At 35.3% G+C, this 15,903-nt stretch overlaps 1 protein-coding gene across 1 annotated transcript in view; it reads right to left on the bottom strand.

The window, feature by feature from the left end:
• Positions 1 to 409: 409 nt before the first annotated feature.
• Positions 410 to 15,903, bottom strand: part of LOC120637685 (cysteine-rich venom protein latisemin-like) — a 37,910-nt gene continuing 22,416 nt past the window's right edge. Inside the window, exons 4-7 of the mRNA XM_039909632.1 lie at positions 5,510 to 5,659; positions 3,578 to 3,707; positions 2,629 to 2,718; positions 410 to 957 (exon numbers count right to left, since the gene is read on the bottom strand). Of these exons, the coding sequence (XP_039765566.1) occupies positions 770 to 957; positions 2,629 to 2,718; positions 3,578 to 3,707; positions 5,510 to 5,659 (558 nt within the window). The 3' untranslated portion in view covers positions 410 to 769. The remainder of the gene's footprint in view (positions 958 to 2,628; positions 2,719 to 3,577; positions 3,708 to 5,509; positions 5,660 to 15,903) is intronic.

Genomic DNA, 15,903 nt, shown 5'->3' with positions numbered 1-15,903 from the left:
TAACAGGTCTTTAGCAATTTATTATACCTGAATTTTCTCTGGTATGTTGTGTTGGGAGGCTTCGGCCTTGACTAGTTACCATCCTTCCGAGGAAGACGTGCCGCTAAGCGAAATAGCATTTCGGTACGATTTCGCGTAGGAATCGATTAGGGTTTTGGGTTAAATATAACTGCCATAATCCTTAGCGGGTTTACCCGCTATCATCTTAGGCTACATAATCATTTACCGTTAGGTGAGATTGCAGACAAGGGCTAATTTGTAGTGCAAAAAAATAAAAGATTTTTGTACAAAGGAATCGCTATTAAACACTGTATGTAGGAAAAGCGATTCGGAATTTTAAAAAGTCACGCGATAAGCAATTGAATTTGCTCCGTTTTGGATGAGAAAACAGGAGCATACGAAACGTTGGCCTCGTAATTTTTTTTACAGGTAAAATCAGTCTGAGCTACTTCTATCGCACCCTACGGGGGAAGACATGAGTTCAGGCTCGGAAAGACGGCAATCGTTTTATCAAATAACTTTTTCAACAAATTTATCGCAGCTAGACCATCGTCTTAAATACAAACGTTAGCTACCGTTATTCTTCAAAATACTCTATAATTTAACAACGTTGTAACGGTAGTACCTACCGGTTTTAAAAAGATATAACTTTACAACCAAACATTTTAACTGCGTAGTTTTTATGAACTTCGCTATATGCACCTTGCAGTCTTTATTTTCTATACGTGGCGTCGATCTTAAGCCGTCTGCCACGTATTGAAAACTGTCGTCACTGTCCTGGCTGCGGTATGTCCGGGAAGTTGTCCGGGAGGGGTGGAAGCACGTTTGTCTCGAACTGCCCGGACATGTTCCCGGGCGGGGAGTAGTTGGCTACCACGATCACTTTGCCCGCGCGGGAGCGAGCCTTGCCTACGCCGAAGAAACGGGTTGCGACCCAGACCATTTGTGTGAAGTGACCTACAAAATAGAATTGTTTGTTATTACTCTGAAACACAGATCACTAACTCTAGATAACATTAACTACATATAAATTACTATCATGAACATTAAAATACATTCATCATCATCATCATCATCTCAACCAATTGACGTCCACTGCTGGACATAGGTCTTTTGTAGGGAGTTCCACAATGCACGGTCCTGGGCCGCTTGCCTCCAACGGCTCCCAGCTACTCGCCTGATGTCATCTGTCCACCTCGTTTGGGGCCGACCTACGCTGCGTTTACCGGTGCGGGGTCGCCATTCCAGCACCTTAAGACCCCAACGTCCATCGGTTCTCCGAGCTATGTGCCCCGCCCATTGCCACTTCAGCTTCGCAACTCGTTAAATACATTGGATTATTAATATACAACGTGTAACCGAATCACAAAACACTGTTATGTGCATAAGTAAAATATAAAATCAAAAGAAGCGAATTCCAAACATTCTAAGTGTTTACTCGTGACAACCCTATTAAAAATACAAGAAATACACGCGCATAGTACCTACGCTGCGCGATATGTACCTAATTAATTTGCTGGAGTCACTTGATTTTAATTTTGCATGTTATGTTAGGGCTGTATCTGAAGAAATCAGATACAACATCACATGTGGCAGCAGACAAAAATTATATCCCCGGATTGTATCCTCTGACATGGGATATAAATTACGTGTCCACCTGCTAGCTGGGCTAAAGCTGTGAGAGGAGATATATTTTTATCCTTTTACCGTGAAGATTTGCCTCCTGCCCATGCTAGCCGTACTGCTAAATATATTTTTGAAAAAATCTTCCCCGTTGATGTCTTTTGTACTGGGGATTTTTTTAATCAAAAATTAAAACGTTATTTACCCAAATAAGGCACAATTCTTTACATTGCAATGGGATGATTTTACCGACCAATCTCTTTCGTACCTTCTCCATCTACAAAAAATTAGCGAAGTACCTTGCCCAGTTGGCGCAGATAAAAGCTATATCAAGAAATGATTTGATTGGAATGTTTTCCAATTTTTGAACCTTGGAAAAGGTTGTATTAGGCTTTTACCGATCTGAGCTGTTCTCTGACCCTTGGGTCCCCGACGTTCTCCGAGCTATGTGCTTAGAACCGATGGACATTGCCACTTCAGTTTCATGTCTCGTTCATATATATCGGTAACTCTGTTTCGTCTATGATCTTCGGATCAGTGGCGTGCATATAGGGAATGCAGATGATATAAAAGGAAGAAAATTTTCAGTACGAGTTATAAATAGATAAGGGTAGGTTTTTTAAAATTCTTACAATGCCTATCCTTAAATTTTTGCTACAGATCCCCGATTTGATAACGTAGAGATACTTAGAACATAGTACTTTCCATCTTCCGCATTATATGTATTATTTATTAGTCCAAAAAATTAAAAAAAAAAATTCAAAGTTCATTTATTTCAAGTAGGCCTAATATAAGCACTTTTGAAACGTCTGTCTGTGTGTAGTGACTCTACCACCGGTACGGAAGGCAGATTCTACCGAGAAGAAGCCGGCAAGAAACTCAGCAGTTGCTCTTTTCCAACATCAACAATTTACATTTAATATTTTAACATTCATTTTTCTATCTTGTGAGAGAACACACTTCTCTTAAAAAAAATGTATTAAGCTTTTAGGATAAAAAATATACCTGCGTTAACGTTAGCGTGTAGAACGTCTGACTCCTTGAAGAAGCTGTACTGACGTACGGCTGCGTACCAGTACGACGACACCTCTTGGCCTGAAATGTATGTATTGTTCTCTATTCATTTGGTGTTCCAACTTTTTTTTAATGTTACGATAAAACATACAAGTAATTTAAAACATAACCTAAACCACGTTTTTATATATTCTTTTTATTTTTTTATTAGAGTTTTTACCTACACTTGGACGAATTATCAATTTTATAAATTTAAAATGCATATTAAAATTTTCGGACCGAAAGGATTTGAACCTGCGACTCTCGAGCAATCGCGGCCTGAGCGCTTTCACCAATAAAGCTACGGCTCTCCTACCGTCGATGCCGAAATTAGTACATGCCTTTAACATCAGTCTTATAGCGACTGTAGCGTCATCTAGTAGGAAACGTTGCAGTTTCGATCTACTTTTTCAAAGGTCCATTTTACAATGAGACACGTTTGAAACAAGAGATTAGAGAAGGAGGTGGGAGAGAAGGAGGAACAAGAGAAGGAGGACACATTGCTCTTGTCGGTTCCGAAAATTTTTCATACGTATTTGTTTACATAATTGTAAGGGGATGGTGATAACTTCGTTCGCCAACTTAAATCTAAAGCTACGAGGGTTCCAAACGCGCCCTGGTCTAAGAAGAGCCCACAAAAAACTTAGAAATACACTAGTATAATAACCATGCAATATGATTCAAATTAACACAAATATATAATTTAATTTATGTAATCTGTTTAAGAATTAACTGTTGAAACTATAAGGTTATATACTTTCGAACAAGACGTAACTTAGTAAATCCGTCTATAGATCACGGAGTTATACCAGAACATAAATTATAAAAAAACTCAAATTGATAACCTTCTCCCTTTTGAAGGAACTCAGTTAAAAAAAATAAGATCTTTTAGTGACTTTACCCGTGACATCTGGCTGAATATCGCTGACGGGACGCTGGTACAGATTCTGCCCCACGTCGCGGTCGTTCCTGTAGTGGAACTTGTTTGTGTGCGCCAGGTGGTTGGCCCACGCTTGGGCGTAGTCGCAAAGCTGTGGAAGTATTCATGCATTACTTTAAATTTAAAGCAAATGTGCATGGTACCCAAAACGCAAGCGCTATTCCCCCTTTGTATTTGAAATTTGACTGACAGGATTTGAACCTGCGCATCTCAGCCAATCGTCGCCTCAGCGCCTTGAATTACGGCTCTCCTACCACCGATGAGAAATAAGCATTTTTATATCAGTCTTATAGTGACTGTAGCAATCTATTTGCCCTTAGTCAAATCAAAATACGCTTTTAATAATTTCTCAGATTCAGATTTATTTAATGTTACTCTTGCTCAGTTAAAAACATCTTTATTTTAAATTCCAACTTTTTCCAATTTTTCTATTTAAAGGTACTACTTATGTTTTCATATATCCACTTTAATGGATAATGTTAATAAGGGTATTTATCTTCCCTTATTAACATTATCTATCAATATGTGTTTATTTTAAATCCATATACAAAAGTTTCATAATAAAGTTTTAAGTTTGCTGTAATTTTTTATGTATTCGTATGATTTATTAGCCGCTAATTTTGTACTAATTCTTAGTATTAAGTAAGTTTGGGCCTCAATAAATAAAATAAAAAATAAATAAATCTAGTAGGTAGGTTTATTTATTTCCTCCAAGCGGAAGTAAAAACACTATTAAAAGTTATAAAAAAAAATATTAAAATTATTTTTTATTCCATTACCTAGTACTAGTTAGTCCTTCACTGTAATCTCACCTGTTTTGTAAGTGATGCAGCAACCTAACCTGTTATATTAAACCAGTACCCGCTAGTTGTTTCTACGCTGCGTAGTACGCAAAAAATCGAATAACTATTTAAATGTTGTGAAACCTCTGTACGTAAATCTGATACTGTTTAATTATAAAAATAGATTAACTCTTGGATCTTGGGTCTGATACTTGATTTATTTATTCATTTTATTTATGGTATATTATAATACCATTAATATATCTATAATCTAATAGATAAATAGCAATGGCATAGTGACATAGTCTTTAATGGGTATAGAAATTCTAAATCCCCAGTGGGGTTGAATAGTCGTTCGCTTATATAACGAGATTCCAAAGGCAATTTTAGCTGCCATTGTTCAAGTTTAAACAATGAGGAGGTTACTATAAAATTTATGAATTACTTAATGACAAAGATTCATGGAAACAATCGTCTACCCTTTGATCTGCACACAAAACAGAATTAAGATATTGTTGTATTGCAAAGAAGTGGGCCGGTAATGGATTGATATGATGACTTCATCATGGCCGTAAAATGAATTTAAAAGAAACGAGTGTGTATTTATGTACACGCGTTAGAAGTTGTACTTCTTTGGCGTAACAAGATAAAAATCATTTCAAAATTTTTATCTTTCGCCTTATTCTACTTTTGTAGAAAAAACGACACTAACAATAGAAAAATGGTATTTAATACATTGAAAGTTTTATTATAACGCATTATTTAGTTAAAAAAAAGTTTATTTAACTATCACAAAAAAAGATTTCTACATAATTTAATTTGGAATGCTAATAAACTCATTATCGAACAACCAAATTTCACTCAACGTTAAAATTTGAGATTTTTGTAGAATTGAATCAATTAAATCACCGGAATGAGCCTTTGACTTTGACGCAGACTTTCACAATTGAAAGTGTACACTGTCAAACCTTATAGCTAACTTCAGGGTGTCGGTTTTTTGTGACGGTGTGCGCGCGCATCGTTAAAATTGACTCATCATTTTTCTCTAACGAGCCAAAAGAAGTATAACTTCAAAAAGTTCTCAGCCGCCCGAGAGCACAATATGTGTTACCTCCGGTGCCATATACAGCTGGGGTGCGCCGTGCCTCTGCCGGTAGACATTGTGCCAACATAAACACTCCGTGATGAAGTCACTGTCCTGCCACGCGGTCCGCACCTCGCTCCACTGCACCACCATGCTCACTGGCTTCGACTGTAGCACCTTGAACAACATCACTTCTATATATATAAAAGAGAAAGTGTATGGGTATGTTCCGTATAGGCTCCGAAACGGCTGGACCGATTTCAATGAAACTTTCAGGGAATCTCCGGATTGACCTGGCGAGTAATCCTGTAAAGTTTGGTGACGATTGGAGCACTCCTATTTTTGAAACTGTCAAACTGTCAAATACAGCTTTTATTTACTATGATGATATTCTATTGTTGGGTGCACATGGGTGTAGATAATAAATGATTTAATATATTATGATAATACGAAGAGAAATAAATGATTTAATATATTATGAGACTTAAATTAAAAATTTAATAATGTAAGTTTATTGTTTAAATAAAATAAAGCAAAATCTAGCCCGGCGAAGCGGGCTGAGTACGCTAGTACTTTATTTAATACACGGCGAGTTGAGAAGGTTAAAAGAAATAGGAGATCATATTCTGATAACTTAGGTATATTTGATAATCTGAAATGTTGTTCCACATCTTTCAGTTTATCATATAGAGCAGGTAGCATGTTATTTCTGCCGCTAAGCAGCATTGTTGCAATGCCGTGTTCCGGTATAAAGGGCGCGGTTGCTGGTGTAAATACAGACTCGAGAGGCTTAACAGCTTCGCCTCAAACTGATGGAAACGGGGGGGCATGTTGCAGGACTTGCTCCTTGCATGCCATGAGAAGTTTCTCTGTTTACAGGCCATGGTTTTCAACTAACCATCAGGGCTCATCAGCTTGGTCCATCAAATATCACTAAAAAAACCACGTTCTTCATTTATAGCAAAAGAACACAAAAATCGGTGCAGAAGGTTTTAAGGAAAATCCGACCAAGTACGAGTCAGCCTCGAGCACGAGGGGTTTTTATCATTATCTAAATAACCGCAAAAAAAAACAATCATATTGTAGCGGTCACCCTTAAATATTTATTTTATACTGTTTCCTAAGTATTTGTTTTTATAGCGGAAATAGAAATACATCATCTGTGAAAATTTTAAGTGTCCAAAGAGCCTTAGTAATAATTATTTATTTGGTAACTATGACCCATCTACACCTTTATATAACAGAATAATTAATAAACTTACATGAGATATTAATATTAAATATACAAAATAATTACAAATTAGAATTTCTGCCTTCAGACAGCGCTACATGGAGTTTAATATAAAGCTTGTATCTTGGAGAGTCGTATTTGTTAATGCCTTCAGAATGCTGTTCTTACTTACCCACGTTCTTTTCATCAAGGATGCTATTCGTTTTCTTCTGATGGCAAAAAGTCATCAGTATGAGCCCTCGCGAACATTTCATATGCATTACAATAACGTGGTAAGCCCAACAGCATTTTTAAACCATCATTATATTGAACTCGTAGGGTGTTTAGCGATGCCTGCGTATAGCTGGCCCGCAGGGATCCCGTGTAAAAGGTTTGACAAAAGGTTTTGAACAAAGTCACTTTTGCTTCCTTGCTACAAGAGGCAAACCTATGCACGAATTTATTACAGCGCACCACCTTAGTAAATGGGGTCCCATTTTACCCTTTGGATACGGAACCCTAAAATAAGTACGCAAGACGCAAGTTCAGAGGCATGCAGGTACGTTCCGACGTACATAAAAACCGAAACTCCGAAAATAACAATATACAAGGTTCGTACGAGTATCTACGACCTAAAACAGATGTAAAAGTCCCATTTCAATGTTAAAAGTTTAAATCAATATCGAATCATTGAGCCGAATAGATAGGTTTTCCGCTTGAAAACTTTCTTTATTTCATTTGTCAACTTTATTAATGGTTTCTAAGCTCGCCAGTATATTCCTGCAGACTCTTCAAACTTTTACGTAATCTTAACCTACATACATATTTGGTTATATGAAATTTTCCGTGAAATGGAATTGGGATTTTCTCTCTGGCGAGTATCCAAAATAATTTTGAATGAATATCATCTTGGCTGTTCATTCTAATATTGCCAGAAAAGAAAATCGTGCTAGCAGTTATTTCTTTTTAATTACCATATGTTTTGCCAGATTGACTAATAACGAAACTAGTAAGTATACAAATACGAAATTTATAATTCATTTTAGGATGCAGATTTCTTCCGAAGAAAGAAAATTCGTCCCTAAGGAAGTGAATTGGGGATTGAACGTTTGTATGAAAGTTCTACTCATAATTTCAAAATTTGAGACAGACACCTGGAGTTAGAATATTAAGTTTCATTTAAAAATTGCCTTCCTATATGACCAGGTTCGCCTGGTCCCTGGTCGACCGGTTACGATATATTGCGACGCTATTTGCAAAGTAATTAAATAAGTAGGCAAAAGACAAAATTCGAAAAAAAGGTTGCAGTCTAGTTTTAGTTGCACGTAGTCTAAGAAACGCTTTTTCAAAAGTGCACCCTTATTATAAATAAATATACTACGACAATACACACATCGTCATATAGGCCAAAAGTAAGCGTAGCTTGTGTTATGGGTACTAAGAAGACTGATAAATAATTTTAAGAATAACATACTTATAAAATACAGATAAACATCTAGACACTGAAAACATTCATGTTCATCACAGAAACATTTTCCAGTCAGCCAAAGTCTTTTCGTCAAAAGGAAAGATTTATTGATATTTTGCATAAAATAGATAATCAGTCATAAATAGGTGATATATTAAGATACCTTTTATTGAAAGAAAATAAATCCACCAAGGTGAATTCAACCACACTTGTGGTCTAAAAACTACTACGCATTAACTACTTACCCAACAGTTAACTGAAATGTCTACCTAACTACATTGTAGTTAGGTTTACATTTCAGTCTCTGATTCCATAAATATAACTTAAATCTACTAACAAATGTGATAATGGATGGATTTCTTTGTAATTAATTATTAGCGTCCACGGCTGAATTTATTTACTACGATAAAATAATGAAACTTAATAAAGGATAACTTGATTGCAGACTGCCGCAAAATACAACGAAATCGCAAAAAATGGGAATAACATTACCAGTCACCAGCACGGGTGACCGCACCGAAAGCCCGTTGCGGATACATCGTAATTCTTTATGCGTGTTAACGTGTATATCGACCATTTACGTGCAACTGCTGGACACAGATCTCCTCTCTCATAGGAGACGACCGACGACAATCTGACGACCTCCCTGGCGCACAAGAAGTGCCGCTAAGCGATGTCGTGAATAAACTGATTAGCTACCATCTTAGACTGCATCATCACTTACCACCCACCACACTTACACGGTGGTGTTTAGTGAAATAAAAAAAAGGAGAGACGGCTTTGCAGCATAGACCTACCACGCTGCTCCAATGTGGGTTGGTGGGCTATCGATAGTAACCGTGATAGACGAGACGGCCCAAAGTGCTCTTAAAGGTTTTGGGGTTCAAAATTGTAACCCTGTTATTGGGCCTGTAACTGGAAATTCTTAAACAGAAAATACAGTACACCTGACAATTTTTGGACCTACCGGGGATTTGAAACGATTGCGTAAGGTGGCATTATATTCAGAAGATAAAATTTGCGTTGGCTGTTGGGCCTATTCGCTTACGCGTTGCTTACAGTTTTAGTTTCGTTATGCGGTGGTGACAATGCCTTTTTATTTGTAACATCACGATTTATTCAACCAAGTTCTATCTAGTTTCTATTTGTCCCCCTGAGGGGACAGAGCAGCGGGATAGATATGAATAATCCTGATCATCCAACAAACAAACATCCATCCAAACTTTTGCATTAATTATATTTGCATTAAAATACGTGCGGCTCTTGTGGCAGTCTGCGAAAATCTTCTCTGTAGCTCAAGGTTTGCGTGCGGATAGCATGGGGCCGATAAATTCCCGTAATGAGCCCGAGCCTTGAAACCGTGCCGAACGCCATTTGCATCCAAAATGCTCAGGCGAATATGTTAATACTATAGCGGTATAATCAAGGGTCGTATGTCGAAATATCAATAAATATCCGCTGTTAAACTTAGCTAACCTGACGCAGTGATGGGAGACGAATTTCGGAATTAATATTTTTAAAACTTTCTTTCGTATGCTAGACCCTACCGAAAACATAGCCAAGCATTTTAGTATGACACCCGTACAAACCGTACGACTATCGGACGACCAAGTTATTTTATACGTCCAATAACCAAATACTAAATCACAGAGAGTTTGTAGATGGAGCTTTTTTTGTATGACCATCCAGAAAAAATTTAAGAAAGATCGAAACCTTAGCCTTGTTAGTCTTTTCCTTTCCAGTATGATAATTTAAAAAAATCTTTTCAAAATGACAGGAATCCAGATTCATAAAATGAAATGGAAAAAAAGACGGCCGCGTAGGAAGCCTGCAAATGATTTGAAAAAGGAACAGGATGGAAAAAATAAAGATTTGAAAAAGATAAAGGATTAGGTTAATAAAATTTTATAATGAGATATAAGCCATTAATATAGATGTACGAAAAAACTTTGTAACACAAGATTCTTTAACTTATTGTACTATGATAAAAGTAAAGAAACATGCAATATACGATAGGTTGTGGTGAATTTTTAAAATCTTTGATGGAAATAAACATAAATAAATAAAAAAAGATGATTGTCATACGTTAAGCAACTTAATTTAAGTATTACTATTAAAAATTAGTAGTAGACTAATCAATATCTTAAACTGTTTTAAAAGACTAGTCATCTATAACTAAGTTCAAATTAAATGTTATGTCACGGCTTCCAACATTGAACGGAAATGTATCTTTTGTGCCAGCGTTTAGGATGATAAACGAATGGGACGTATCCAGTCTCGCAGCCTCACCTGAATGCCGCAGTGCGCTCAATAAATGATTTTTGCTAGAATAGGTATCCGATGAATGTTTATGTTTTTACATAGCTCTCCACCCTCTACGGAACACGGCATATCGCAGTTCATAATCGCTATATCGTTTTATCATACTTTTAATCATTATTAGGTATAATTTATTTATTGACGGCCGACAGGCGCAGTGGGCAGCGACCCTGCTTTCTGAGTCCTAGGCCGTGGGTTCGATTCCCACAAGTGGAAAATGTTTGTCTGATGAACACGATTGTTTTTCAGTGTCTGGGTATTTATCTGTATATTATAAGTATTTATATGTATTATATTCATAAAAATATTCAACAGCTATCTTAGTACCCATAACACAAGCTACGCTTACTTTGAGGCTAGATGGTGATGTGTGTATTGTCGTAGTATATTTATTATTTATTTATTATTATTTATTATTTATTAGCCAACGTTCATACAGCGTATCTTAATATATGGACACATTTAACAATTGTTTTATAATTTTGTAAACTTCACTTAAAGGCTAACTCAGCATGCATAAAACAAATTTTGTTATATCTAGCCGGTAAACAAAATAAATAAATAAAAAATTGTACTATAATAGGTACTTATATAAAGAAAAATTGTGAGCGTGTAACCTTTACGCGCGATTGAAGTAAAACTTTTATAACTATTTATTGATATAAGAGAAAAATGTTTCTGGGTCTCCGCCATTTCATTTAATATTCACTAGTTCATTTTATATTTGACACACGACATTTTATATTCTATTTAAAATTTATTAATCTCACTTTCATTTTATAAATATTTTAAAGTAGATAAGGTTAGACTGATTATGATATTTGCCACTAGCTGGCGTATAAGTCAAGAAGCGTGGAGTATATGACATATACTTACGACCAATCCAAATTATTATTTTTAAATAGCAGAAACTATACCGACGCCTGACGCAAGCGATACTTCCGTTAGAAAAAAAACTGAGTTACTCCCTAGCCGCACCTAAAGAAGTTTCACTTCAGAATTTCAATAAAAAGTAGTACTATAATACTTATAGGGAGAGAAAATTTAAAAAACACCTTCCAGATTCCTAGGCATACATGTACCGTTCACCAATAGTTATCATCTAAGAATTGGTGAAACGTTGTTTTTTCTGTACAGATCTTTTCTTTCTAAAATAATAAGGTATTTGATTTAGTGGAAACGGGCACTAGCCTCACACTGTCATTTAGAACTATTTAAAAACAATCGCTCAGAACAATAATTCCCACCCAAGCCTTTTTATGTTTTACGTAATGATTTTACACTAACTATAATAGGATATATATATACGATCTTTAGTTCGTACCCCTTCAATGAGAGTCTGCTCACGAATTTACTGGTTTTTTAGGTCACGAATATTTCATGCTCCTAGGATTTTCGAACGACAAAGGCATCATTAGGAACTAAGAGACGACATTTAGGCTGCTCGCCGGATTCTGAAATTTCCGCCGCTCCCGCTCTCGAAACCGCAGAGTACTGATTAAGGACGAGGTCAAAGCAATTAAAATGTTTTAGAAATAATTGCTGTCATGGAATTTATCTACCTGAATCCATACTGATATTATAAGCTAGCGACTTCATCCGCGTTTATCTCATTTTTAATAAAGTATTTTTTAGGTTATACTTCCTTTGGCGAGAGTAAATTTTTATGATGCGCGTGTTAGGAAATAGAGAATTACAGCACTTTATCTATGATTATATTAAATATATCGACAAATCGTAGTTTGTATACTCATTGATAATGTATTGAAAATAGAATAATGGAGTTTAGTAGACTGTCAAAGAAAAGTATAGGGTCTATGGCGGGAGACGCGAGTTTGACAAGATAGATTGGCGGGAAAGAAAAGTTAGCACGGATTTAAATTAATGAATTTATTCAGAAAAGGAGATTAAGTAAAGTAGTGTGGATAGAACGATACAAATTGGGAATAGATGATTTATAATGGAAACGATATACTAAAGGAAATATTGTTGTGACGAAACAAGAGTCGTATGTATTGGTGATGGAGTTGAGATAAGTTGTTGGTACTATGTTGGTACCTGATGTTGCATCAGATAAGTATACCTCTTATATCCTTTGGGTTATTCATATATGGAGCCCTAGCATTATTTTATACAGATAGTAGCAGAGGTTGATGTAGCAGAGGTTGATCTATACAAACAACTTGTTCCAAAAGTCCTGATGTTATAAGTGATCATAGTAGTTATGTTTGACCTGTCTTATGTGTCTTGTATCAAAGGGCCTAGCGTTATACCATATGACAATGTTGTAATTGTGTTTATAAGTCTTGTTTTAATTGATTGAATAAAAGAGCAACGGTAGAGTTTCTTGCCAGGGGTCTTCTCTGCCGAAGACAGCATTCCGAACTGGTAGTGGAGTCATTTAAAGGTAACAAGTAATATGAATTATAGAGAAGCTTAATATACAGTATTAAAGTCAGTCCAGTTGTTTTATTTCACTCCTTGGGAAGTCAGGTTTATAGAGTACAGACCCACAACACTGCTCTAAAGCAGGTTGGTGGGCTTTAATGATGTCTTTTATAAAATGAATACTTTAATAGGAAGGAAGAATAATAGTCATGAGAATAAATAATTAATGCTAAGAAACTAGATATTTACCTTCAATAATACTGTTAATTAATGAAAGATCTAAGTGCCGTCCTGAACATTGTTAGTATTGAAGTTAATAAGTGAATACCTTGTCCTTCCATCTTTTATATTTTTTTAGTACGCGTCACAAAAAACCGACACCATGAAGTTAGCTACAGTTAATATTTTAGTTTTTCTAAAAAAGGTTTGACAGTTGACTTTCAATAATTCATAATTTAATTTTTAGTGTTGTTTTCTCTACAAACGTGGAATAAAGCGTAAGATACAATTATTGAAAATATTTTTATCTTGTTACGCCAAAGAAATATAACTTGTACGTACATGCGTTAGAAGTTTTTTAAAATCTATTGTTTCTTTTTGTGTTTTGTTTTTTTGTGTGCAATAAAGAATTTAATAATAAAAATGAGATAATAATATATATAATTCTTGAAAAGGCACGTATTGTGAGGGGGTTCCACAACTCGGCTTGGGTACTCAAAAGCCCCGCAAACGGAGGAGTGTTTTTTTTAATGATTTTTTTATAGTGTTTTTTCTATAATTTCACTGTTGAAAATTTAAAAAAAAGTCTATAAGTAAATTATAGGCATAATAATAAGTATTTTATTATCGTCATGTGCCCATTACCTTAGGGGTAGGTGAAAACCCTCATGTTCTGTGTAATTACACCGGCAACCACGTCCTGCAAATATCAGCATAATATATTTATTTGGCTAACTGCCATGCATCCAAGCATTTTCTCAATACGCGTTTGTTTGCCTGAAAGAGATTTAAGCCATTAATATAGATGTACGAAAAAACTTTGTAACACAAGATTCTTTAACTTATTGTACTATGATAAAAGTAAAGAAACATGCAATATACGATAGGTTGTGGTGAATTTTTAAAATCTTTGATGGAAATAAACATAAATAAATAAAAAAAGATGATTGTCATACGTTAAGCAACTTAATTTAAGTATTACTATTAAAAATTAGTAGTAGACTAATCAATATCTTAAACTGTTTTAAAAGACTAGTCATCTATAACTAAGTTCAAATTAAATGTTATGTCACGGCTTCCAACATTGAACGGAAATGTATCTTTTGTGCCAGCGTTTAGGATGATAAACGAATGGGACGTATCCAGTCTCGCAGCCTCACCTGAATGCCGCAGTGCGCTCAATAAATGATTTTTGCTAGAATAGGTATCCGATGAATGTTTATGTTTTTACATAGCTCTCCACCCTCTACGGAACACGGCATATCGCAGTTCATAATCGCTATATCGTTTTATCATACTTTTAATCATTATTAGGTATAATTTATTTATTGACGGCCGACAGGCGCAGTGGGCAGCGACCCTGCTTTCTGAGTCCTAGGCCGTGGGTTCGATTCCCACAAGTGGAAAATGTTTGTCTGATGAACACGATTGTTTTTCAGTGTCTGGGTATTTATCTGTATATTATAAGTATTTATATGTATTATATTCATAAAAATATTCAACAGCTATCTTAGTACCCATAACACAAGCTACGCTTACTTTGAGGCTAGATGGTGATGTGTGTATTGTCGTAGTATATTTATTATTTATTTATTATTATTTATTATTTATTAGCCAACGTTCATACAGCGTATCTTAATATATGGACACATTTAACAATTGTTTTATAATTTTGTAAACTTCACTTAAAGGCTAACTCAGCATGCATAAAACAAATTTTGTTATATCTAGCCGGTAAACAAAATAAATAAATAAAAAATTGTACTATAATAGGTACTTATATAAAGAAAAATTGTGAGCGTGTAACCTTTACGCGCGATTGAAGTAAAACTTTTATAACTATTTATTGATATAAGAGAAAAATGTTTCTGGGTCTCCGCCATTTCATTTAATATTCACTAGTTCATTTTATATTTGACACACGACATTTTATATTCTATTTAAAATTTATTAATCTCACTTTCATTTTATAAATATTTTAAAGTAGATAAGGTTAGACTGATTATGATATTTGCCACTAGCTGGCGTATAAGTCAAGAAGCGTGGAGTATATGACATATACTTACGACCAATCCAAATTATTATTTTTAAATAGCAGAAACTATACCGACGCCTGACGCAAGCGATACTTCCGTTAGAAAAAAAACTGAGTTACTCCCTAGCCGCACCTAAAGAAGTTTCACTTCAGAATTTCAATAAAAAGTAGTACTATAATACTTATAGGGAGAGAAAATTTAAAAAACACCTTCCAGATTCCTAGGCATACATGTACCGTTCACCAATAGTTATCATCTAAGAATTGGTGAAACGTTGTTTTTTCTGTACAGATCTTTTCTTTCTAAAATAATAAGGTATTTGATTTAGTGGAAACGGGCACTAGCCTCACACTGTCATTTAGAACTATTTAAAAACAATCGCTCAGAACAATAATTCCCACCCAAGCCTTTTTATGTTTTACGTAATGATTTTACACTAACTATAATAGGATATATATATACGATCTTTAGTTCGTACCCCTTCAATGAGAGTCTGCTCACGAATTTACTGGTTTTTTAGGTCACGAATATTTCATGCTCCTAGGATTTTCGAACGACAAAGGCATCATTAGGAACTAAGAGACGACATTTAGGCTGCTCGCCGGATTCTGAAATTTCCGCCGCTCCCGCTCTCGAAACCGCAGAGTACTGATTCGAGACGAGGTCAAAGCAATTAAAATGTTTTAGAAATAATTGCTGTCATGGAATTTATCTACCTGAATCCATACTGATATTATAAGCTAGCGACTTCATCCGCGTTTATCTCATTTTTAATAAAGTA

The sequence above is a fragment of the Pararge aegeria genome, chromosome 4 (genome assembly GCF_905163445.1).
Source record: "Pararge aegeria chromosome 4, ilParAegt1.1, whole genome shotgun sequence".
In the NCBI taxonomy this organism is placed as follows: domain Eukaryota; kingdom Metazoa; phylum Arthropoda; class Insecta; order Lepidoptera; family Nymphalidae; genus Pararge; species Pararge aegeria.
Note: the sequence above shows the minus strand (reverse complement) of the source record. Positions and strands in the feature narration are given on the sequence as shown.